General features: G+C 53.4%; 1 protein-coding gene across 2 annotated transcripts in view; it reads right to left on the bottom strand.

Moving 5' to 3' along the window:
* The window catches only part of CTNNBIP1 (catenin beta interacting protein 1), a 49,348-nt gene that overhangs the window by 2,518 nt on the left and 20,696 nt on the right, over window positions 1-26,134 (bottom strand). Inside the window, exons 1-4 of one of the 2 annotated variants that reach the window (XM_045546191.1) lie at window positions 23,762-23,793; window positions 23,528-23,612; window positions 18,474-18,594; window positions 17,730-17,820 (exon numbers count right to left, since the gene is read on the bottom strand). In XM_045546191.1, coding sequence (XP_045402147.1) covers window positions 17,730-17,820; window positions 18,474-18,569 — 187 coding nt within the window. In that variant the 5' untranslated portion in view covers window positions 18,570-18,594; window positions 23,528-23,612; window positions 23,762-23,793. Of the gene's footprint in view, window positions 1-17,729; window positions 17,821-18,473; window positions 18,595-23,527; window positions 23,613-23,761; window positions 23,794-26,134 lie in introns of those variants that run through there. The other variant, XM_045546190.1, reaches the window with a different exon arrangement.

The raw sequence follows: 26,134 nt of genomic DNA, 5'->3' as shown, positions 1-26,134 counted from the left end.
TGACAGGGCTTCCAGTGTTTGCATGCAAGCAGGACAAGGGAGGAGGCTGTGGCCCTGGCTGGAGTATCGGCTCACCAGTATCGTGGTGCTTTCTGAGGACAAAGAGCTTCTGAGGAAGTCCCCCTCTCCTCTGGTCTTCCCTGAAGCCTGGCTCGGGGGTATGGCTGCAGGGCTAAGGCTTGCTCAAGGCCACACAGCCGAGAGGTGAGCCAAGACAAGGACTCAGGTCTTCCAGGCCTGGAGCAGGGCCTGGCTCTGCTGACCTCCCTTGCTCCAAGGTTGCCAAAGCTGGGGGACCCTTGGGAGTCTCCCTCTTTCTTCTCAAGACTCAGGTCTTGATCCCTTTGGAGGATCTTGCTCATTATGATTTTTAGTAGCCATTCTTCTTTGCAACAACTTATCCTTTGCCTAAACCCAACACCTGTTCAAAGGAGCACGGCCGGGCCCACTTCCAGCCTGCTGCCCACCTGGCTCTGACTGAGACAGACAATGCCCATCATCCTTATTATAATTTTTCTTAATCCTGAATTTGAGATTCTGGCCCAGGTGCTCATGAAATCACTTCCTTTGTCTTGTTTTCCAGAAGACAGGCTCTCACATGCAGCCAGAAAAGGCAGCAGGGAGGAGGGAAAGAGCCAGGAATGCTGGCCTGCCTCCCCCAGCGCTGCCTGGGGCGGAAGGAGTGGACTGTGGCCGGCAGCCCCTGCAGGGCAAGGGAGGTGACCTTCAGGGTCCCAACCTGACTGCCTGTCCCTGGGTCTTGCTGCTCTCTCCGTTTTTTTAAAAGGGCGGTTCTTTGCTGTGCCCTGAACAATAACAGTCAGGCTGCCCAAACTGACATCTCTGTGCCGCTGCAGGAATTCTCCCTGGGAGGGGGTGGATTGGAACAGCAGAGACAGGAAAGGCCACCCAAGGGTGAGGGCTGTGGGGGGTGCACACTAGGGCTCCTGGCATGTGAAACGGAGTCTGGCATAGAGTTGGCTGGCTTTGCCCACACCACAGGGAGTCTCCCCCTCGCCAGCACCTCCATCTGACCTCTTTCCTCACTGCTCCTCCAGAGAGGTGGCTCCCAGCTGTGGGGAGCGGGGCACAGGAGGGCCCAACCACCAGGATGCAACACCAAAAGATGTGCCTTCAATGTGGCATGAGGGTGCCAAGGTGCTGCTAGGGGAACCAGCCTTGTCACTCCCCACCCCACCCTGCCTCCATGGGGTTCTGCCCTTACCAGCACAACCTCTATTCCTGAAAAGGGAAATAAGCTTCTAGAAAGGAGTGCAAGTCATCTGGCTTCTTGGGAAGGGGCTTCTTTGCCTGGGAAGCCCTACTAATCCTTCCCCTGTCTTCTCAGGAACATTCTGTTCTCGTCTCAGTCCTAGGACCACGCAGTATCACTGCAGGCAGAATTTTCCTAGCAACCACAGAATCCAAGATTACATCACACCCTGCACGGCAGCTGAGCTGGTTACCTAACAGATGCCGACTTTTCCCGGGTGCTGCTTCCCCGCTCGCTAATCAGGAGGGGGCTGGAGGGCGGCAGTGAGGGGGGTTGTCGGCAGAAGATGCCTCGGTGCCAATGCACGGCGACAGCCCACTCGCATCTCTCCTCGCCTGCCTCGTGGGCTTTCTCGCAGGGACCTTGGGCCTCTGCAGTGAGCTGCAGGCACAAAAATAGCACTGGCTGCCCCAGGAGGGAATGAGGAGTCTGCAGAGGGAACAGGCCATTGGCTCCTCGGAGGAGCCCAGACCCAGGGCTCCCAATACAACTCACAGCCCGCCCGGTGTGTGGACGTGTCCTGTGCTCTAAGAGCAGGAAGAAAGCAACCTTCTCAAGGTCACGCAGGGACTTGATGGCAATTTAACAAGACACCTGAAGTAAAGGATTTGCAAGAGCCCCATCCCTCCCACACTACCAGCTGGCCGCCCCCTCCCTGGCTGGGTGGGGAAGGCGGGGAGTCCACAGCTAGCATTTATAGAACCTCCCACCATGCTGCTGGGCCGGTGGGGAAAGGGCCTGCAGAGCTGCTGCCCACCCACCCTGTGCCCTGTTCTGCTCCTATGGTAAAGGGCTACATTTTCTGGGTCTCACCACAAGGATCTGCTCTCCTTTGGGGCCAAAGAGGGGCAGGCTCTGCTCTTCTGAAGCATTCTCCGACCTATCCTTTCTGTTTTTTTGAGACAGGACCTGGCTCTGTTGCTCAGGCTGGAGTGCAGTGCCATCATCATAGCTCACCATAGCTCACTGCAACCTCAACCTCCTGGGCTCAAGCGATTCTCCTGCCTCAGCCTCCTGAATAGCTGGACTACAAGTGCACACCACCACACTTGAGTAATTTTTCTATTTTTTTTATTTTAATTTTAATTTATGTTTTTTGAGACAGAGTCTTGCTCTATTGCCCAGGCTAGAGTGCCGTGGCATCAGCCTAGCTCACAGAAAGCTCAAATTCCTGGGCTCAAGTGACCCTCCTGCCTCAGCCTCCTGAGTAGCTGGGACTACAGGCATGAGCCACCAGGCCCAGCTAATTTTTTCGGTTTTAGTTGTCTGGCTAATTTCTTTTTATTTTTTTAGTAGAGACAGGGTCTCACTTTTGCTCAGGCTGGTCTTGAACTCCTGACCTCAAGCAATCCTCCCGCCTTGGTCTCCCAGAGTGCTAGGGTTACAGGCGTGAGCCACCATGCCTAGCCTTTTTATTTTTATTTTTTAAGAGGCAGGGTCTGGCTATGTTGCCCAGGCTGGTCTCAAACTCCTGGCCTCAAGCGATACTCCTGCCTTGGCCTCCCAAAGTGCTGGAATTAAGCTGTGAGCCACCTTGCCTGGCCTGACCCATCCTTATCACTGGTTGGCCAGGTACTCATTGTTCAGTGAGGTCTGGCCATGAACCTGACAGGCCTCTAGGAAAGGACGCTGGTTTTCCCTCTTCTCTATGAAATTTGGGCCAAGTTACCAAATAGGGAAGGTGAGCTACTCAGTTAGATATCATGACTCTATTCCTTAGAACTAGAATTTTAGGGCCAGGAGGGACCTCAGAGGTTGATTCCTGAGGTCTCTCCTTCTCCTTTGAAGGCTAGCATATGGTGGCTCCTTTAGGTGCCCTACTGCAAAGATGGCACAGCAAAGATGACAACAGCCCAACCCACTGCCCCTGAGCCGCCAGCCAGGTCTCCTATCCCATTTCACAGATGAAGCTTTGTCCTCCCCCTTGGTACCTCTCCTGACACTGTCAGAACTTGGGCTCAGAGCTTCTATTTGTCCGTTCCCACCAGATGCTGGTGAGCACAGGAGGGGAGGGGTTGATCAGTCTCCCCTGTTCCACACTCTCTAACACGTTAAAAGATAAAGATAGGCTGGGTGTGGTGGCTCACACCTGTAATCCTAGCAGTTTGGGAGGCCAAGGCAGGAGGATCACTTGAGGCCAGTTCAAGACCAGCCTGAGTTGAGAGCGAGACCCCATATCTACAAAAAATAGAAAAATTAGCTGGGTGTGGTGGCACACGCTTGCAGTTCCAGCTGCTTGGGAGGCTGAGGCAAGAGGATCACTTGAGCTCAAGAGTTTGAGGTTGCAGTGAGCTGTGATGAAGACACTGTACTCTAGCCTGGGCAACAGAATGAGACCCTGTCTCAAAAAAGAAAAAAAAAGGCTGGGCGTGGTGGCTCATGCCTGTAATCCTAGCACTCTGGGAGGCCGAGGTGGGTGGATTGTTTGAGCTCAGGAGTTCGAGACCTGCCTGAGCAAGAGTGAGACCCCGTCTCTATTAAAAATACAAAGAAATTATATGGACAACTAAAAATATATATAGAAAAATTAGATGGGCATGGTGGCACATGCCTGTAGTCCTAGCTACTCGGGAGGCTGAGGCAGGAGGATTGCTTGAGCCCAGGAGTTTGAGGTTGCTATGAGCTAGGCTGACGCCATGGCACTCTAGCCCGGGCAACAGAGTGAGACTCTGTCTCAAAAAAAAAAAAAAAAGAAAAGAAAAAACTATATATATATATATATATATATATATTTAAAAAGGTAGCTAAAACCACACTGTTAACTGGAAATAAAAAAAAAAAAAAAAAAGCCAAAACCAGATGATAACATCACAAGAAAAGAAAACTACAGACAACAATCTCTTAGGAATAAATGCAAAAATGCCAACAAAATGCTAGCAAATTGAATATAGCAACAGATAAAAATGATTATGTATCCCAACCAAGTAAGATTTATCCCAGGAATGCAAGGTTGGTTTAACATATGAAAATCAATTAATGTAATATACCATATCAATAGAATAAAGGATAAAAACCATATAATCACCTTAATACATAGAAAATGCATCTGACAAAATTCAACATCTTTTCATGATAAAAACACCCAACAAACTAGCAATAGACGGGAATTTCCGCCAGGCATGGTGGTGTATGCCTGCAGTCCCAGCTACTTGGGAAACTGACACAGGAGGATTGCGTGAGGTCGAGATCAGTCTGGGCAACACAGGGAGATCCCCTCTCTAATTAAAAATGAACAACAGAGGAACTGGGGAACTTCCTCAACCTGACACAGGACACCTATGAAAACCCCACAGCTATTATTATATTTAATGGTGAAAGCTCTCCCTACCAAGATTAAGAACAAGGAAAGGATGTCCACTTTCACCATTTCTATTCGATATTGTCTTGATGGTTCATTTCAGGGCAATTAGGTAAGAGAAAGAAATAAAAGGCATCCAGAGTGGAAAGGAAGAAGTAAAACTATATTTGTAAATAATATATCTTGTATGTAGAAAATCCTAAGGAATACACTAAAAAGCTATTAGAACTAATAAATGAGCTAAAGTTGCAAGATACAAGATCAATACACAAAAATCAGTTCTCTGTCTATGCACCAACAATGAACAATCTGAAAGTGAAATTAAGAAAATTCCATTTAAAAAAGAAAATAATTCCTTTTACAATAGCATTAATAATAAAATAGGAATAAATTTAACAAAGGGCAAAATTTGTACTCTGAAAAATATAAAACATAACTGAAAGAAATTCAACACAATTCCTATCAAAATACCAGCTGCCTTTTTTGCAGAAATTGATGAGCTGATCCTAACATTCACATGGCAACACGAGGGACCCAGAATAGCCAAAAATGTCTTGAAAAAGGAGAACAAAAGTGGACTCACATTTCCTGATTCCAAAACTGACCTCAAAAGTCCTACAGTAGACAAGACTTGCCGGTACTGGCACACGGATAGACATGTAGACCAGTGGAAGAGAAAAGAGAGTTCAAGAATAAACCCTCCCATTCACGGTCAGTTGGCCTTAGACAAGAAGGCCACGGCAATTCAGTGGGACAGAACTAACCGTGTGGGTGCTGGGACAGCTGGATAGTCACATACAAAGGAGGAAATTGGGTCCTTACCTCAAAGCCTATACAAACTTAACTCACAATGGATCGATGACCGAAATATAAGAGATAAAGTTATAAACATCTTAGAAGAAAACACAGAACTAAATCTTCATGACTTTGGGCTGAGAAGTGGTTTCTTAGATACAACACCTAAAGCATAAGCAACAAAAGAAAAAATAGACTTTATCAAGATTAAAAACTTTTGTGATTCAAAGGATACCATCAAGAAAGTGAAAAGACAACCCACAGAATGGGAGAAAATTTTTGCAAATCATATATCTGGTAAGGGACTGTTATCCAGAAAACATAAAGAACTCTTACAACTCAATAATAAAAAAATCAAAAAACCCAATTTTAAAAAATGGGCAAAGAACTTGAATAGGCATATCTCCAAAGATGACAGACAATGTACATCTATTATGTATCAATAAAAAGAAGATATATAAATGGCCAATAAGCATATGAAGAGATACTCAACATCATCAGTCATTATGGAAATACAAATCAAAACCACAGTGAGACACATCTCACACCCACTGGTATGGCTAGAATCAAAAAGACAGGCGATATGATAGCAAGTGTTGGCAAGGACATGGAGCAATGGTGGGAATGTCAGATGGTGCAGGGGCCAAGCCAGCTCCACAGCCTGCCCCATCTCTGCGAACAGCTCCTCCATCCTCTGGCTGCTCAGGCCAGAAGCCCTGGGGTCTTCCAGATCCCCCACTGTCGCACACACTCCACACACGAGTCAGCAAGTCCCGCTGACTCTACTGTAAGACGAATGCTGAACGCATCATCACTGCTGCCACCACTGCCCTGGTCCAGGCCACCGCTCCCCGTCACTGGACTCCTGAGTCCCTGATCTCCCCAGCTGGCCCCGATGGACCATTCTCCACACAGCACCCAGAGGGTAGTTTTTAGAAACGTAAGTCAGCTCCTGCCATACCTTTGCTCGAATCCCCTCGGAGGCTTTCTACTGTAAGATTTCCCATCGTGCCCGACAAAAACGCACAGCACCTTACCGCAGCCTGCAAGACCCACACGCACTGGCCTCCGGCTGCCTCTTTGCCTCCCTTTACGCACCTCCCCCACTCACGGCTCCAGCCATGCGGGCCCCTGGCTGTCCTTCAGGCACATGTCACTTGTACCTCAGGACCTTTGCACTGGCTGTTTCCTTTGCCTCGATGCCCTTATCCAAGCTCACCCGTCACAGTTCCTGCACTTCGTGGAGGCCCTCCCTGCTTGCAGCTTCCGTGTCTGCTTCTGAGGTCCTCTTCAGCACCTCTGTGCTCCCCACAGTTATACACTGATCTGACTGTCATCTCCCCACTGGAACGTATCTCTCACGTGATCAGGGACTTTGTCCTGTTCACTTACACATTTGCAGCACCTGGGAGATCTCCTGGGACACGGCTGAATCCTGATTTTATAGACGAGGAAGCTGAAGCTCAGACAGACAAAGCAGTTCAGCAAATCAGAGGCAGAAGGAGGACCCAGACTCAGACTCCAAAGCCCAGGCCTTCACCACATCTCGGCACTTTGTCATTTCTTCTTAGAAGGGAGATCACTGACCTGCCCCAGTCACCCAGAGCACGGAGGCTGGGCAGGACTCCTGGCAGAGACTGTCCAATCCACCTGCCCCCATCAGAATGGAACTAAGACCCAGGATTAAAAAACACTGCCGAAGCAGCACAGGGTCGCCTTGGAAAGAATCTGACGTGGAACCTGGAGCACCAACCTGGAGGAGCCCTGGCCCCTGATGCCTGACCCCTGCACCTACTCTGTCCCTACTTCCTGCCCTCCCCTGAGCCCCGACCCCTACCCCACCGTCTGCTCACCAGCCCCGAGGCTCACCTGCCTTGGAACGCAGGGCCAACGTGCTGGCAAAAGTGCAGCTCTCTGAACCAGGCCAGGGCCCCAGCAGGCCCTCCCATCCCACGCCCAGTGCCAGCTTTGCCCCTTTAACAGAGCCCAGTCAAGTGACTAGGGAGAAAAAAAATGACAAATATGCAGGAGCTTAGAAAAGGGAAGCTGGCCCCTGACTGGGGGCGAGAGACAGACAATGGATTCGTACCAGCAGAGTTGGAAGCCCAGCTTGGGCTGCAGCCAGCACTCCCCCAAGCCGATCCAACCCACTACAGGGAGGAGCAGTACGGTTCAGAGAAAGGCCCCAAAGTCTGCTGAGAATCACTCTTGCTATTTGAGGCTCTAGGTGAAGTCCTTCAAAGGTCCTTTCCTGAGTTCACAAGGCAGTTCGATGCATTTCCTGAACTGCCAGAGTATGTCCCTGATCACAGTTGGGTCAGTGGGAGTGGATGGAAAAGAACAGAGAAGAGGCGCGTGGAGAGGCTGAAGCCTGAAGGCTGACCCATGGCGCCAGGGCATTTCACAGACCTGGCTGGGCAAATCCCAGGGAGCCCTTTGTCCTCTTCTAGGAAATTCTGGAGAAGCTTAGTGCTGCTGGAGTCCTTAATTTGCGTACCAGGGAACAGGCCAGTCCCGGGCTGCATGGGTGAAATGTGGCAGACACAGGCCCGTGGCACTGATCTGTGGACGCTGCTCCCCCTCCAGCTGCCTCACTAGACCATCCAACGCGGGTGGGCTCTGCTTGCACAGCCTCCATTCCACCAAAGCACCTGGGTGTAACAGGGGCAAGCTGACCCCCCACCCCAAGAACTTTTCAAGCTCTGGGATCCTGCAAAGTCCTGCTCTGAGCTGGGTGCTCAAAGGTGGCCAGGGAGAAAGAAAACAGACCGGAGAGCAAACCCTACCCCCAAAATCGATGAGGGTACAAAATGCCTGGCTCAACTCCCAAAGTACAGGCCCTCAAAGCCCCACGGATCAGGCATGGCACTGTACTATGTGACTGGACAAAACGGGGACTCCCAGGAGTGGCAGCAACCACAGATGGACACTCTCTCACCATCCAATTAGGAGCTGGGGCTCCTGTGAGCCCAGCCCCCCAGGACCGAGCTCTGCCGCACCATCCTGTAGGACCCCTTGCTACTGGAACTTACCAGGACAGGGTCACCCATTCTGGCCTCCTGAACTAAGGGGCTTACACATTGCTAATGAGGGTAAGCCAGTAGAGCCTGGAAACTCAGAAATACAACCCTGAAACCCCGGAGTCTCCAAATTACCATGGCTGATAGGGGACACCTGCCCCCCACCCCCCCCCCCGACCCCGTTGCAAGTCACCATGAGTGTAGGGAATTAACTCTGGCTAAATGTTTCAAAGTCATCCAGGGACTGCCACTTGCTAAGCCAGGGCCCATCCTCGACGCACACAGCAGACTAGGCCAAAGAAGAAACATGACCACATGTCCCCAAGCGTCCAGGGCGATTCCCATGCTGGATGCCCTATCCCCTTCTCTGGCTGTATGATTTTGGTTGCGGTACCTCCTCCTCCCCATGAGCTCATTACCTTGCTGTCAATACCAACTGGTGACTGCCACCCGGCTACCCAGACTGCAATGGCTTAGCTATAGCTCTGGGGAAATGCTGCCTAGAAAAACAGGTCCCAGATGTTCCTTCAAAGGGAAGAGTTTCCAAAGGGAATAAGGCTCAGTGCCACCCCAGACTGGGCCTCCTCCCAAACAAACCAAGACCTGCTGGGTGGCAAGTCCTGTTCTTAGCAGCTGGGGCGGAGTGTTGAATACATTTCGGCCCAGGGGATGGCTTTTACCCTGAGACAGTACGACATTCTGGTTGCTATGGGGACAGAGGCCACTGATCCACCAAGGCCTCAGCAGCCAAAGCAGCACCAGGCTCGGCGGTGCCTAGCGGGCTCTGGGCTGACAACCATCACCACAGGCACGAGAGGCCGCTGGGAGGCAGGGCCACGTCGCCCAGCGCTGTTTGCACAGGGCTGGGACTCCGAGCCGCTGAGCCATCTCCTGACAGAGGCGTTGGACCTCCTGGGCCAGCCATCGAGAGCTCAGGAGGCAGTTGAAGGGCCTCCCCAGGCTTGGTGTACCCCAGTAGCCAGACCCAGCAGCTAGGACCTGGGTCTGCCCCTGACTAGCTGTGTACCCTGTGGGAAGTCTCTGCACCTCCTGCCTCAGTTTACTCATCTGCAAAGTGTGACAGCATCTATCCCACCGACCCAGCTGGCCATAAGATAACATCCACAGCACAAATCCTCAGAAACATCTCGTGGGGTCACAAACTGGGGCTCTGCTAGACCCACTCTGTTCTAATCCCAGAGGTACTTCCCCACACCCACCTCCCTGGCCCTGTTCTCACCCTCCCATCCCCCTGAGACACACACACACACACACACACACACACACACACACACACACAACCTTTGTGGTAAGTTTTCCCAGGTGAGGTACTCGTTCAAATTCTCCTCACTTGAATTCTTTGGTTTCCCAAAATGTCAGCTCTCCTAGACCAGGGAGCTTGATTGTGCCGAGAAGGGACAGAGGTGACCAAGTCTGCATCTAAAAGTGGGCATCAGAATCGCATCACCTTGGCCTGTTTAAAATGCGGATCCGCAGGCTTGTCCGGCAGGCATTCTGACTGCCAGGCGGGGCCCAAGAGTCTGCGTTATTACGCAGTACCCTCGGCGATCCGGTGTGCAGTCTGGGGACACTCTGAGAACCGGACGTCACAGGCTATCCCACCTGCACTGCTGTCCCTTCTTGGTCAGCATTTGGAAAGAGAAGGCCAAAAACATTCTTCTTTCTCCACCTGTCTATGCACACCCTGCCACCCATTCTTCCAGGCTCAGTGCAAACAAATCCTTTTCTCTGTGGCTTCCTAGGTGGTGTCCCCTAGCTTAGAATCAGTCACACTTGGATCTGTGTCCAGAGCTCTTCATGCCTTAGTCCACGCATCTGTCCGCCCTGCTGGACCAGCAGCCCGAGCCCGGGGCCGCCTCGTGGCAAAGTGCGCAGTGCACAGCGACAAGGAGCTAATGCGAGTGCAACTGTCCTGCCGCGGGACCAAGGGGCCCTCAGTGCCTCCTCCACGACAGGGTCCGCTTCTTACCAGGGTGCCAGAAGGTTAACATCCAGCCGTACGAGGGGCTTCTGTGAGGCCTGCCGGGCTTTTGTTCTCAGCTCTGAACAACAGAGCCCGTTGGGCACAGAAGGGTCGGGGCAGCCCTTCACAGAGCCCAGGCCAGAATGCTGACGGAGCGGCTGCCTGCATTCCAGCACATTCCGCAGACTGTCTTGGGATTTCTTCCTTTCTCCGTGACACAAGTTATGTACCAAATCCTCCTTGTTGATTTGTTTGATTCAATATATAGGTGATTTTTGGTTCCAATTTTGTTATCAGGTTACAGGTAATTCTCATGTAAGTGTTGATTAAAGTTTAAAAAGATTAGCTTCCTGTCCCACAGACCAGAATTCTCCCCGGGCCTGGCTGTAATTTCAGCGCAGAGACTGTCATCGCCCGGAGCCTCTGGGAGAGGCCTCGAAGCCACACATGGGGAGAAAGGGGACGTGGGGACCCGGCAGGTCGTCCGAGCAGCACTGGTGCTGGGACGCAGGGGGAGACGCTCAGTCTACGCGTTAGCCCAGCAAACACCTGCTCTGAGCCAGAAGCTGGACCGGGGGCTGAAACGTGCGGCCATGACCCCAAGGGGCTCCACAGAAGAAAACATTGGCAGGAGCTCAGGGCATCTGCTGACCCTGGCAGGGGTCAAGAAGGCTTCATGCAGGAAGTGAAAGGAGAGGCTGGAAGGCTGCGGGGGAGGATTCCAGAAAGATCTTTCCACGCTGGGCTGTGAAATGGAGACGGCTGTGCCAGGACCCCTACCCGCAGGGCTGTGGAGGGGGTCAAGGGGCAGTGAGCGGAGGCTGTGTCCGCCGTGAAGCGCTGTGCAAAGGGGAGGACGCTTCCGCGGAGCCTGGCTCCCTGCCGTGACCACAGCTATTTTAACAAGGTTCCCAGTGTCACCCTGAGACCAAGTGACCTATTTCGGGTTCTCTGGCAGCATACCCTGAACCGGCAGCCTCAGCTTCCAAAGGGGAAAGTCAGCAGAGCCCTGAGAAAGCCCAGCTGGCCACAGATGGGGGAACCTTCCCTGGAAAGTCTCTTGGAAAAAGAGTGTGACCCGACAGAGGCTGGAACAGGCCTGAGGAATCGCCGTGCCCAGCACACAGCTCCCAGGGGCGAGAAGAAAGGCAGAGGCAGCCCAGAGCACTCCGGGAGGCCCCCAGGCAGTGAAAGGACAAGGAGCTTCCTTGACGAAATGAGCCATGTCTAGGTGGGGTCCCTCACAGCCCCAGGACACCTCAGTAAGGGCCGATCCAAGGCCCTGCATAAGGATGACAGTTCTGCAGGCAGCTGGCTACAGGGTGGCCTTTGCAAAGCGCCATCAGGGCCTGGCATTGGCACTTGCTGCACCCCAGCCCTGGTGCGGTGCTCAGGCAGGAAGAGATCGAAGCTCTCAAAGAACCAGCATGTTCAAAGATGCCTGGGCGGAGGGCCCAGAACAAAAAGGTAGCAAAAAGCTCTTTCCCATTTGCTCTGCCCCCTTCTGAAATACCACACAGCAGCCTAAATGCACCCGTTCCTCAGGTAAACACTGTCCTGCTTACAAATGCACACGGCCGGTAAGTCACTCCTAGAATTTATCTTAAAATAAATGATGAAGATTTATATGCAACAATGTTCATTGTTCGCCACACCCTGGGCTCATGCTGACTGGCTCTATGGCCTTGAGCTCCTTGAGCCTGTTTTCTCTACTTGACCTACTTCACAGGGCTCCGGTGAGGATTCACTGCAATAATAATACTGTGTGTCACTTGGCAAACAATCTTGGCTTGATGAATGTTTGCCATTATTTTATGACTAATGGTGAAAATGAGAAATGAACGTCCAACAGGAAGGGACTGGTCGATAAATCATGGCACAGACATACGCCTGCATATTATGCAATCGCTAAAACGTTTTCTTGAAAAACATTAAGAGCACAGTAAAATTATCATAAGTAAAAAAATGGGTGTTAAAATGGGTATACTGTATGTTAAAATGTTTATACTGTATAGTCCCAACTTTGTGATAGAGATATACGCATATTTTTAAAAGGCAGCTGCCTCTATTCCCAGCTACTTGGGAGGCTGAGGCCAGAGGATTGCTTGAGCCCAGGAGTTCAAGACCAGCCTAGGCAACACAGTGAGACCCTGTCTCAAAAACAAAAAATGCTGGCCGGGCACAGTGGCTCACGGCTGTAATCCTAGCACTCTGGGAGGCCGAGGTGGGAGGATTGCTTAGGGCCAGGATTACTTACATCACCAGCCTGAGCAAGAGTGAGACCCCATCTCTATGAAAAATAGAAAAAATTAGTTGGGCGTGGTGGTGCATGCCTGTAGTTCCAGCTACTCAGGAGGCTGAGGCAGGAAGATCACTTGAGCCCAGGAGTTTGAGGCTGCAGTGAGCTATGATGACGTCATAGCACTCTAGCCTAGGGGACAGAGTGAGACTCTGTCTTAAAAAAAAAAAAAAAACGCTGACAGGAAATTTAACAAGGGTCATAGTGATTATGCCATGTAATTCAATTCAATCAATCCTTTAAACTTCTCTGCTGTTTCTACCTTTCCCCAGTTTTCTGCAATGACTGTGCTTTACTGCAACTCCAGGAAAAACAATCAATACACACTCTAAAGGCAGCAGCACTGGCCGTGAGAAAGGCACAGACTCAGCAGTCTGCAGAGCCTGCTCTGGGAAGCTGTCCCCACACTGGGCAGCTGGCCTTTCTCAGCGAGGCGACCTTCCTGAGAAGTATGGATTTCCTCTGGTTCAAAGCCAAGTCCTCCCAACTGTCAGGTCTGCTCAGCTACCCTTCGGGACCAGGAGACCATGCTCAGAGAACCCGCTGCCTTTCTGGCAGACCACAGTCTCCCAGACCAGAGCCCAGTGCGTTCACTTGCCCAGGTATGCACTGAGGGCTCAGGGAGCCCAGCCCCTTGAATATGAAGATGGTAGCCACAGTCCCAAGCTTGAGGGGCTCAGAGTCTGGCCAACAGACAGACCAGGAGACAGCGTGGGGAGTAGCCAGCTAAGGTGCACACAACTGTGACAGGAGGGCCCGGCCCACGATGCAGGAGGCAGGGAGGGAGGTGGGGAGTCAAGGCTAGGTTCCTGGTGGCCAAGAAGCACGTGCAGAGGCAGAAAGGCGTGGACATGCAGCCTGAGTCAAGAGCTGATGCTATTCTCCATGGCCCTTTATGGTGTGAGTGAGGCTGTGGTCTTGTGGTGGGCAGGGGGTCCTGCTCATTGTATTAAGGGGCTGGATTTTATCCTCAAGATTGCAGGAAGCCATTGAATGATTCTGAGCTGAGGGGAGACCTGCTGATGCCACTCTGAGCCTTCAAAAGCTACTCTGGGGGTAGAGGGTGGACCAGAGGGGGCAAGAGGAGAAGTTGAGATGCCAGGTAGGAGCGATTCACAGCAACTGAGACAAGAATTAACATGGGCTCAGACCACGATGGGGGCTCTGAACAGAGGGGAGAGACAGGGAAGATCTTAGAAGTGCTAAGTAAGGCAAGAGAGACTAAAGTAATGTCCCCATTTGGGGCTGGGCGGTGGGAGGTGGGAGGCAGAGCTCAGGCAGTGATGTAAGCGATGGGGAGTGGCTGTAATGAAGTTTCGCTTGCTCACCTGCCACTCACTTCCGCTGTGCACTGGGTTCCTAAGTTTCATGGAAGACAATTTTCCACGGACGAGGTTGGGGGGAGGTGGGGGTGGGGTTCAGGCAGTGATGCACAGCCCAGTTCCTAACAGGCCATGGACGGATACTGGACAGCGGCCCGGGGGGGGTGGGAACCACAGGTCTAAAGGACTAACCAAATCCCTGGGGAAGAGGAGTCAGGGTGAGTCTTCGGAACGCTGGGTATTTGCTGGTGCCTTGGTCAGAACACAGGATCCAGGCGGAGGAAAGGGTTCTAGGACGGGCAGGGGTGATGAATCTGGATCTGTGAGCACGGGGTGTCTGGCAAGATGCTCAGTTGAGAGTCACACATGAAGGTTCTGAGGGTCAGGAGAGGGGTCTGGGCAGAGGAGAGAGAGAATGGCCCTGGAGGATGCCAGTGTGATTAAGAGGGAGCAAGAAAACGGGGGGCAGTGGGGGGTCACAGAGGACAGGGAGGGAAAAGAGGCTGTCATTCATTGACAGTCTCAGCTCAGCAGAGGCCAGGCAAGCTGGGAACTGGTAGGGTCCACTGTTCAGTACTGGGGCCTCTGCTGGAACCTCCTGGTAAGCCCCTAAGGTGCAGGCCCACGCCGGGGTCCCCAGAACCTGCCTGGGCCCCAGCACACACTCCACAGATGTGCATGGAGGGAAGAAGCAGAGGGCGGGGCCTGGGTGTGGCTGCAGCAGGTGGAGGAGCCCACTGTGGCCTCCCAGGGTCTCTCCCTGGGTCTCAGGGAGGGGAGCAGTGCCCCAGGTAACAGACCTCTCCAGCTCTGGGGGGCAGCAATGTGGGGCGCTGTTCCGTGGGAGGGTCCGCTGGAGTCCTCTCTGGCTCAGGGACCGCTTGGGGCAGAGCAGCCTGGGGCATCTGCTGAGGGACAGCGCCACCTAGTGGGCAGCAGTGCTCACGCCAGGCCTCCAGGCTCCTGGCACTGGGTCCCTGCACCCTGCCCCAGGCCTGGAGGCAGCAGTCCAGGGCTTTTGCCTGTATTAGCAGGACACCTGCAGCATCAGCTGTGGTCAGCACTGCTAACAGAGGAGGTGAACAGGTGAGAATTTTAGCTGAGATCCACCTGGCCCCACTGGCAGCCGTGCAGGGTCCTGCCCTCACACTTGCCAGCCCACAGGGGGAGAGCCTGGACTGACCGTGGTTGTGTTGCTGCTGATGTGTGTGTGTGCATGCGTGTGTGCATGTGTGTGTGTGCGTGCGTGTGTGCATGCATGCGTGGTGTCTTGAGGCTCACACAGAAAGTAAGAGCTTGTGAAGCGCCTCCAGGCACAGCCGCCCCTCCCCTCTTCCTCTCAGTCCACGGAATCCTCAGGGCCTCCTGCAGCAGGGGTCTCGCCACGCGGCTCAGGCCTTGGCAGCCAGGTCAGAGGTAACCGTGCAGAGGTGGGGGGTAGTCCACAGGGCTCCCCAGCAGTGGAGAACCACTCTGGCTGCCCCCTTCCCAACAATTCTTCCCCAGATCCCTCCTTGGCTCCAGGCTCAGCTCCAGGGGCCCCTCCCGAGAGACAGAAGTGTCTGTGGACAGCACCCACCCAGGAGGGCCCCGACTCCAGGGCCCGCCAGGTGGGTCACACCCCCCAGCCCACGGCTGACGCCTATGTGCCACCAGTACTGGGGCCAGGTCAACAGCTGAGGTCACCGTGACCGTCTTCAACAATTTGGCACAGCTAATTTTTAGTCTCAACTACTGGTTCAACTAAGCAAAATACAGTCTCTTAAAAATATTTTTTAAACTTTCCCTTATTACAAAGAAATGTATGTACAATGTTAAAAAATTAGCCTTACAAAAATGTGAGACTTAGAGAGTGAAAGTCCCTCATATAGTCCCACCTCTGATAAAATGTGCTACTGACAGCCTGGAATAATTCCATCAGCTTTTTTTCCTATACACATATACAGTATGTGTGAGGGTGGGGGTGGGGGTATGTATTGTTTTCTTTGCTGACACACGGTTCTACAACTTATTTTGCTTTTTTCCATTTAAAGCATTCCACTAGAGGGTTTCCCGCCATCCCACCTCAAATTCAGGTTAACATAGTGGCCCAAGACCAAGTGGGAGGGGCCAGGCTTGGTGGCTCACGCCTGTAATCGAGGCTGAGGCGGGAGGATCGCTCGAGGAGTCAGGAGTTTGAGACCAGCCTGAGCAAGAGCGAGACACCGTCTCTACTAAAAATAGAAAGAAATTAGCTGGACAACTAAAAATATATAGAAAAAATTAGCCAGGCATGGTGGCGCATGCCTGTAGTCCCAGCTACTCGGGAGGCTGAGGCAGGAGGATGGCTTGAGCCCAGGAGTTTGAGGTTGCTGTGAGCTGGGCTGACGCCACGGCACTCTAGCCCAGGCAACAGAGCAAGATTCTGTCTTCAAAAAAAAAAAAAAAAAGACCAAGTGGGAAGAAGGTGAGTCCCCAGGGACTAAGAGCTGAGGGTTTCAGGTAGACCTGGTTCAGGAGCCAGAGGACAGGGCCCCATGCTAGGAACCAACATCTGCCCTGGGAGCAGAGACCTCTCGCAAGAGACCTTGGGAGGAGGAAGGCAGATGCCACACAGAACAGGCTGTCACGTATTGCCTGGGCACGCATGGCAGGCACACCCAGGCAGCCTGTGCAGGTAAACCTCTGTCCCTGGCGTGTCCTGGAAGATTTCTGCTGAGTTGGGTGCACAAGCCAGGTCACACCCAGCATCAGAGCTTGGGAACTCGCCCCTGCACCAGGGCAGAGCCCCAAGACACCCTGGAGAACAAGGGCTGGCTAGTGATCCAGGCCAGGCCCCATGCACCAACCAGGAAATACACCCATCAGCACTCTGCTTCTGAGAGCCCTCGCACGTCTGGACATGCCACAGATTGCAATATTTCGTGGCCAATAAGTCCAGCGAAGCATAAACAGAATAAAGGGAAAGGACTCTGGCGATGCTGGTCAGAATTCTGGGCCTCAGTGTCAGGTTAAGCCTTCCAGAGAGGCAGAGTCTTGCTAAGCTCCAAGGCACGCGGGGCTGTGTGGCGAGCTGCAGGTCTGGATGCTGGGCCTCCCCAGCAACTTGCTGTATGACGAAGCACCTTATTGCTCCTGAACCCAGTGTCCTTGCTTATTAAGTGGAATTAATACAAATAGTAGCTACCCACAACGAAATGAAATCAGTGCCTGCTACACAACAAACACTCAAATGTTACATGTTACTACGATGATTAATCGTGGTCACTCAAAAGACATCCAAGCCTTTGGGGCATCCCTTCTGGCCACAGCCAGTACCACACCAGCTGCAGTGTGGCCTGTGCCCAGGCCAACAGTGACGGCACTGTCCTAGCACATAGAAGAGTTTCGCTCTCCCTGGACAGGGTGCTAGGTGGGCAGGGGTCAGGCTGAAGGTTAAGGAAATGCAACAAGCGTAGCCTCTGAAGTTACAGGGGCCCCCAGACACCTCCATTTCTTGCCTCCTCCAGGCCTAGAAAGGGATCCCACCATCTGCCTCGTGGGGTCCTTGGCTCCCACTGGGGGAAGGAGATGGGATCAGGCAGGAGGCCCCGGAGGCTCCCGGGCTCAGCTCTGTGGTGGGAGGGAGCTTCGGCCCCTCCTGGTCTGCCCTGAGCCTCACGGCTCACCCAGCTAGCAGGGCTGGAGCTACACTCTCCGAAGGAACTGCAACTCAGTGCCCTGGGAAGGGCTTGGCCGGCCACTTAGCCCGCGACTCACCCTGGTCAATGGAGTGCGGTGGCAGCTGGCTGAGCTGGCTGTTGACCACGCCTGCATAGGTGCGCAGGAACTCCTCCTCACTGGCCGTCAGCTGCCGGGGGAGAGAGCCTCGGGTGAGGGGCAGCAGGCACCTGCTCCCCGAAAGGCACCAGCATTCCCAGAGGCACCTGCCCAGGCCCACTTGATCCCTGGGTGGTGCCTCCTCTGCTCCCCCGGCCTCTGTTCCTGAGATCTGATCCCTTCGGTTCCAGAGCAAGCACACCCCCCTCCCACCAGCTCCCGCCCCTGAAACTCAGTCCATGGGGCCCACAGGCCTTGCCACTCGGAAGGAATCTGAGGTCAGAGTCTAGTCTAGCGCAGGGCTGGTGAAAGATAGGCCCTGCCTGGAAAGCCAGCAGGCGATTCCGCAGCCCTGCCTCTCTCTTTGAGAAATCGCCCGAACCAGCTTGCCTGGTGCCCCTCCGTGCAGGCCTGCTCGGTTGCCTGCCAAGAGAACACTCTTGGGGGTCAGGAAGCAGGGGCAGGAAAGGAAGGTCAGGGCCTTCGGACGCTCCCACACCCGGCCCCAGCTGTATGGGGGTGGGAAGACAGCCCAGCAGTGCCCCCAGAACTGGACGTGCTGTGCTCTGTGCCTTGGGGGCCTGGAGTGGCCACATGCCCAACAGCCCCTCCTCAGACCACGGCTCCTCAGGAGGTGGCTGCAGTCCCCTCCGCTCTCCCCGGGGCCTGCTGCTCGACACTCACGTTTGATCCCATCTTCCTCAGCATGAGCAGCACCCGGACCTTCTGCTGAATGTACATCTCCTCCGGACTCTTCCCGGGAGCTCCCTCGCGGTTCATCCCCCTGGCCCGGCTCTGGGGACTCCTGCAGGGTGAGAGGCAGCATCAAGCGGGGAGGGGTCAAGATGGGATCTACTGGGACACTGACACCCACTGGGTGACCCACACCCCTCCCTAGGAGCCCCTTTCCACCGCAGGCTCATTTCTGAGAGCGTGGGGCAGGTGGCAAGTTGCCGGGCTCCTCCCCTGCCCTGCTGGTCCCGGGGACTGGGCAGCTCTGTTCCAGAACGGGCCCTGCAGGGGCTGGCCCGCCTGCCTACTGCTGCTGTGCATGGAGCTGTCAGGCCCAGGGAGGCTGAGCTGACGCAGACCTGCTGGCCAGCTCTACCTGCCAGCCACCCGCAGCTAGCCTCCTGCAACAAGCCCAGGCTGTGTGGTGCATGAAGCCCCAAGTGTACCAGGTTTTTAAAGCAAGCAACTTCCACAAGGAGCAAAAGTGACAGAAATGGAGGCAGTCTTTGGCTCTCGAACCCGTGAGATCAGTGCCCAGCCCCCAGACACCAAGACAGCTCCCTCAGCAAAAGCCCCTTGATGAGTTTGAGGCCCACTCCTGGGCTGGGCTCCAAGGAGTCCCTCGATGGGGAGAGGCTGGCCCAGGGCTGTGGAGCTTGCTGCTGCCACCCTCAAAAACCCACCCCACATGCCAGAGGGATACTGAGGGCAGCTGGGAAGGCCAGCAGCTGTGTCCAGGGGGAACAAAGACCTGACCTGCTGAAAGTCCCCAGGAGAGAAGTCCGGAGTTTCCTCCCTCCTGGAGGAGCCAGAGGAGAGGAGGCCGGGTGTAAAGGGGCTTGGGTTACACACGGGTAACTCCTGGATGAGTCAGAAATAACGCAGCAGCTGGTGGGGTGGAGCCTTATCAGCCCTGGTGCCAAGGAGCTGTGCTGGGAGAATCAGGGAACCAGGCTGCTGGGCCAAGGACACTCCTCGCACCATCCATCCCTCCGGGGCCAGCGAGCCCTGGACCAGCAGGCTCTCCCAGGCAGGGTGGCTCTCCGCGCAAAGGGTGGACTCGGAAAGTGCCCGAGCCTGGGCAGCGGCCTTCCTCCTGTAGGTATTTATCAACCGCTCACGTCCCATAAGCTAACAGGGCCCTGGCCGTACAAGTCCACACAACAGGCTGAGCGCCTGGCCAGCAGGGCTCACGCAGCAGCTGTGTGCATGACACGGTGCAGGTGTCTGTCCGGAGCCTTCCTTTCCACCCTAGAGCCCCAACTCCCTCACTCTGCCACCTGCTCCCCTTCCACCTCCTCTGGGGCTCCCAAAAGGGCCTGGTTAGTGGCCAGGGGCTTCGAAGGAGTAACCCACTGCGAGAACAATCTCCGATGAGAGGTTGCCCCCACACTCCCCGGGGCTGGGTGTACCCCAGGGCATGGACAGCCCTAACTTCCTGCACAGCTGAGTGGGGGCGGGGGGCTCCCTTCTGGGGTTCCACTTCTCATGTGGACCCGCACTCACTTCCTTCCACTGGGCTGCACTCCACACACCCTGCAGCATGAACCCTGCCCCTGGCCTTGAGCGCGGACGGTGTGGTCTCCACCTCTCCACCTGGGTCCTGGCTACTACATGGCCTTCCCCGTGACCCCCACTTCCTTCCCTTGTCCTTTTCTCTATACAGTAGCCAGAATGATCTTAAAACAAACAAACAAACAAAAACAGAACAGATGACTCCCTGCTTAAACCTACCCGAGAATACACTTCACAGTCCTTACCAGGACCCTGCAAAGCCCCCCATGATCGGCCCCCTCTTCTCCCTCCTCCCCTTGCTCTGCCTTTCTGGTGCCAGGTCTGCTTCTAGAACATGCCAAGAAGCTCTTTCCCCCTGGCAGCCTTTGTACTGGGTGCCCCCTCGGCCTGAAACTGGCTGCTTCGTTGGGGCTTAAAGACGCCTTCCTAGGGAAGCCTTCCCCCCGGCATCACTGTGCAGCGGCCCTGGCTCACTGGCCCTGCATTCTGAAAGTGCCCTGCTGGCGTACTTTCTTACTGTCTCACGTGCTTTGCTCACCCCTGTCTTCCCAGAGCCTGGCACCTGGCAGGAGTCTGGCTGAACCCAACAGCCAGACAGCCTATGGTGTCTGAGCCTCTCTCTCTTTACAATATCCACATCCATTTAGGGCCAAATGTCACTGTGTTAAAAGAGACCAAAGTACCTAACCCAGTCTCCCATAAACAAATTTGGCTTTTCCAAAGGACTTTGATTTTCAAAGTAGTATGCCTTGGGCTATTGGGGTCTCCAAAGAACATCTGAAATGCTCCATCCATAAAGCCTTCAAGCTGACAGTTAGGGCTTTCAGGAGTAAAAATCCTCCAATGCTGTCCTGGGTCCAAGGGCTAGTTTCAGTCTGCTCTGTCCTGGTGAAAGACAGGGTGGAATACACAGGATGGCCACTAGGTGTCACCACACACAAAGCACCAGAGTTGCAGTCCGCACCCTGCCCACCCGCGCCCTGCCCACCCCCAGCAGGCTCACAGAGAGCTCCTGACCACCTGGTGCCAGCAGGCCAGTGCTTGGCCATTGTGGGAATCGGTCACCCCTTCTCTGGCCATCCTTATTCCAATCCTACCACTGCAAACCACGCTCCAGTCCTGGGTCCCAGGGCAAGGTCTATTCATTCACTCAGAGGGCTGGTGTCCAGTTTTTGCTGCCATGTCCCCAGGCCCCAGTGGTACACAGTAGGTGCTTACTGGAGGAGCGTCCATTCTGCAGCACAGAATCATTTTACATGGGGCCTACTGTACTGGATTTTGTTCTGTCCAACAATCCTACCCTGCACACCCCATACAGACTGGTGCCGTCCCGCCATCTTTGGCGTTGCAGCCTCACTGTCCCCAGGACACCTCACACTGTGCTTACTGTGGGCTTACAACTGCCCAACCAAGGGCCTGGGTTGTCACCGGTACCTGCAAGGGTCTCAAGAGCCAGGCCACTCCCACTTCAACACGTGCCCCTGACAGAGACCATTTCTGAAGCTGACTCTTCTTCCTTCTGGGAAAACTCTTGACTTGTCATCTCAAAAAGTCCTGGTCATCTAGTATCCTTGGAGCTGATTCTGCCTGCTGCCTGACAGAGAGGGGACTCCCAGGGCTGGATCCAGGGCAGAATGTGGCCAGGGGCACACGTTCCCGCCCTTCACACTCCAACCCAAGTGGATGAGAAACATCACACTTGGTTCACCTGATTCTGTCCTAACCTGCAGTAAGGGTGTCAATGTGAACAAAATTAGTAATTGAAGAGGATAAATCATAATCAACCCAAACAACACAGACATTTCAGTCTCTGGTGTGCTACAATTTCATTAAAGTATGTTTGGGTTTGTTGCCTATACAAGCAAAGGTGCTATTAAATTTTCATCACTCTTCTGACAAGCATCAGATTAACTTCACTTGAGAATTCTCATTCTCCCCTGTAGGGATCAAGAACTGGTCTCCATTAAAATGTCTAAATTACATAAGCTCAAACTGCAACTAATTTAGACATAATAATTATTCATCCTGTTCTTGGACGTAAGAACCAAAAGTGACAATGCTTCTCAGTTATGGTCTCTTGGCTATTCCAGTAAACATCCCATCGCTTAAAAGGGGCAGCTCTTCCACTCCAAACCCTAAGAAAATTTCTCAGTGTGAGCTGCCCAAGTCAGAGATGAGCCCAAAAAAGTGAAAATGGAAAGAAACAACAGGCAACTATCAACTAGCCCGATGAATAATGAGGCAACAGGTCTGTGGTTACATATTATGCAGTAGACAAACACATGTTATATGAAAAGTGGGTGCCATTCCAGAAAATGACATCTGACTGGGGCAAATACAATGAAGAGACCCCGAAGTACATATGTTCACTCCAGATACGGAGATGCACTCTTGCCACATGAGTGTGTATGTGTGCGTGCATGTGTATACACACACACACACACACACATACACACACACACACACACACACACACACACACACGCTCTGCTGTTGGTCCCAGGCCTGCCTCTCTGTTGAAGGAAGCATAACTGGCCAGGAAAGGACAGTGGGGAAGTGGCTCCCGACCACTGTGAAGCACCCACACAAAGTAAGAACTGGCCCTGGCTTCAAAGGCCACACGCGTCCTCCGGGAGACACCCGAGGGCATCTGTAAGAAGCGCCCTCAGGTGCTACACTCCTGCCCAGCCTCTGCAGGCGCCTAATCTCCACCATGTGACCTCCAGCTTTCAGCAGTTGGCTTCACTTTGGAAGAATGAGGACGTAGTGCAGGAGGGACCCAGAGACCAAGACTGCTGAGTATTACCTGTGCCAGTTAGAGGCTGGGAGGGTCTCTGTCTAGGAAACACAACCCATTCTGATACAGAGCTGTGAAAGCTGGCCTCCCTTTGATGGGCACAAGTGGCCCCGAATACAAACACAAGCATCTGCACTCGTTTTATTTAAAAACTTGAAGCTAATATTTGAACACACATTTATTTAAATTAGAATATCCACTTATACCCAAGGTGGTCCTGTACCTGCTAGGAAAATATCAAATAAGCTAAGGCTGGGCCAGGCAGCCAGGTGGGTTCTTTAGGTATACAAGCCACCTCCAGCCCTGGGTTACAGCACTTGTCTTTCGTTTTGTCCACTTTTAAACACACTGTGATAAATTTTAAATGCTTCCATTTAAAAATATACATTTACGTTTTCACGATGTTTACACTGCACAAAAATACAATGCCATAGAATTGTGTGATTCATAGAGTTTATATAAAATATTAATTCAGAGTCTGCACATGTCTTAGCCTAAAAGAAAACAGCAGTACCACAACATTCACCATAGGAACCCGCATAGCTGAAGAAATGAGCATTGTTAGGGTCAACGGTGAAAGGTAATGAGATAACTTCATGGTCAGGCCTTGAGCACCATGTCCAAGACCAGCCCTGACCCCCACCCAACACTATGCTATGGCCACATTACAGGCACCCTTCCCTTGAGTCCTTACCTGCTTCTGGAAATTAACTTCAGGCAAACAGGTGCTCAACTGACAGGGGAGGGCTGTGGCCAGCGAGAAATAGGAAGGTGCCGCCCTGTGGAGACACAGAACACAGGTCATGGGAGGAGCCGGGAGGGCCCCAGCGGCTGCAGAGTCAGAGCCAGAGCACACGCCCCAGCTGAGGGATTCACAACTGCTGGCGGGAAGCTCAGGGAGCTGGGCTCCGGTGCGGTCCAGAAATACCTGTGTGTCTGGCGAGCCCAGGGAACCTGCACCAACACCTCTGGATGAGGTGCTGACTGCAGCTCTGCTGCCCTGTCACTTCCGGCAGAAGCAGGTCAGACCACTCCACACCACGCACCTCCTCCCCTTGGGTAAGTCACCAAGTCTAATTGAGAGCCTGTGCTCCGAGACATTGTGGACCAGAATGAATCACTCTGGGACAGCTGATGGGCAAGTCCCAAACATGTACAAGATGACGTCCCACCCACCAAATCTAACACGACAAGCAAGGCACAGGTAGCTTGGCACTCCGCCTCCCTCGCACTCAGTGCATTTACGTTTGTCTGTGTGCTTGGCAGACATCTGCAGTCATATGTGTAAACACTGCTAACACAGACATATGTCGCACGCACACATAAGGCACAGTCACGTCTTACTCACAGACCTATGAGCCTGGCCACATGCCTGCTTGCCCCCACCATGCCTCTGCCAGGAATCAGAGAACACCGCCTCTCCTTGTGCTTCCCTCACACGGTCTCATCATTGGGTCACAAGTACAGGCTCACTGCGCAGGAGCCTTGCCTGCCCCGGCCACCTCCTCCGCTGGGGCGCACAGACCACGGGCCTCTGTGTCCCCTAGAGCACCTGGCATATAACTGGTCTCCAGCTCTTAGCCCTGCACTGAGGAGAGGTCTTAGGACAGCACTCTCAGAAACCGGTTCTGAGGGAGGCGCAGGACCAAGGACAGCTCGGAAACCCACTGTCTTCAATGACTTCTGCAAAGAAAGCTGCTCGCTGACCCAAGGGGCTGAGGAAAACGTGCTTTCCAGAGAAAGCGGGATTTCAAAAGCCTCCCCTGAAGTCAGACATTGCTCTAAACCTCTGAGTCTCGTACGTGTCCCTTCAACGAGTGGATGGCCCTGGGATGTAGGAGCTGTCACCCCCGATGCCACCCCCTCCACCATCAGACTAACCCTACAGGAAGAGGCCATTTATAGCAATTAATTGCTTTTTATTCCGCTAGATATCAAAGCACCGAAATACCAAGGAACCCTGGGGAACTTCCCACCCAAGTCCCCACATTCCTTCAAAAAGAGATGAAAAGAGCCTTCTCCCACTTCTGAAGGACTTTAATTTCTTCAACTACCACGGCCAATTATCACTCTTGTCTATAGGGCTCAGACCTCTCAGGAGTGGACAGATCTTTGTATCCCGCGAACAGGGCCTGCCCAGGGAGGCACGGCCACCTGTTCTATTTGTCATCTTATACTCAGGTCAATGTTCCCAGTTTACAGAAAAGGAAACTGAGGCTCAAAGTGCCTGGGGCCCCAGAACCAGTGTAAGATGGGACAGCGCCCTCCAGGAGCTAAATTCTGTTTTTGGTTCTGCTCTGCAGCTGATCCGCTGTGCACCCAGAGGCCGGTCGCTGCCCCGCTGTGCACATCATCTCACCCCCTGTGAACAGGTGATCATGACCCCGCCATATCTGCCCACAGTGGAGACGAGACTAGGGCTTCTAGGGAATGAGGCCTGGGCAGCCACACAGGACCCTACACTTGGTTTACTGCTGTGCTGTCATTGTCTTGAAATTCCTAATAATTTTTTGACAAGAGGCCCTGCAAATTGTACAACTGGTCCAGAATGAGAAAAAGGAGGTCAAGGTGCCTCTCAAACTGCCAAGATTCCCAAACCTTAAGCAGAAGCTACATGGACTCAAGAAGGATTTACTGAGCAGGGTGTGGTGGTGCATGCCTGTAGTCCCAGCTACGAGGGAGGCTGAGGCAGGAGGTTCACTTGAAACCAGGAGTTCGAGGTTGCAGGGCAGCCCTTGGGGCATAACTACAGACCCAGTGGGCTCCAAGGAGGAAAAAGGAGGCACAGGCCCTAATCTCCCTTAATGCCCTCGAGGGAGTGAGGACAGCCCTCGCCTGCAACCAGAAGTCAGGAACCAACAGGAAGACAGTCTGCCCAGAGCCCTTGGACCCACACAAAGCTTCTCTCCAGCTCATAACATCCAGAACAAGGTGTTCGAGCCAAGCTGCCCAAGAAACCCTGAGGAAGAGGAAGGCACCGCAGTGTGGAGGACGGGGAGGGGACACAGAGCTCCTGTGCCAAAGGCCTCAGGCAAGTGAGCCGGGAATGGCTTCTCTTCCATCCTCCACACTCAAACCACACAAAGTAGTATGTAAACCAGCATGCACACGGCCAAATAAACACAGGGAGGAATTCTGTGAAATGAGGACCCAGAGTGTCCCATGCAGCCAGCACATGGGGAGGGGACCCAGAGCCTGGGGTTTCCTACGCATTCCTGGCCCTGCTGCCTGCCAGCCGTGGGGCCATGGGGACATTGTTCATTCAATCCATCAACAAGTTTATTGAGCACCTACGTGTACT

This window comes from Lemur catta, chromosome 3, assembly GCF_020740605.2.
Source record: "Lemur catta isolate mLemCat1 chromosome 3, mLemCat1.pri, whole genome shotgun sequence".
Taxonomy (NCBI): Eukaryota; Metazoa; Chordata; class Mammalia; order Primates; family Lemuridae; genus Lemur; species Lemur catta.
Note: the sequence above shows the minus strand (reverse complement) of the source record. Positions and strands in the feature narration are given on the sequence as shown.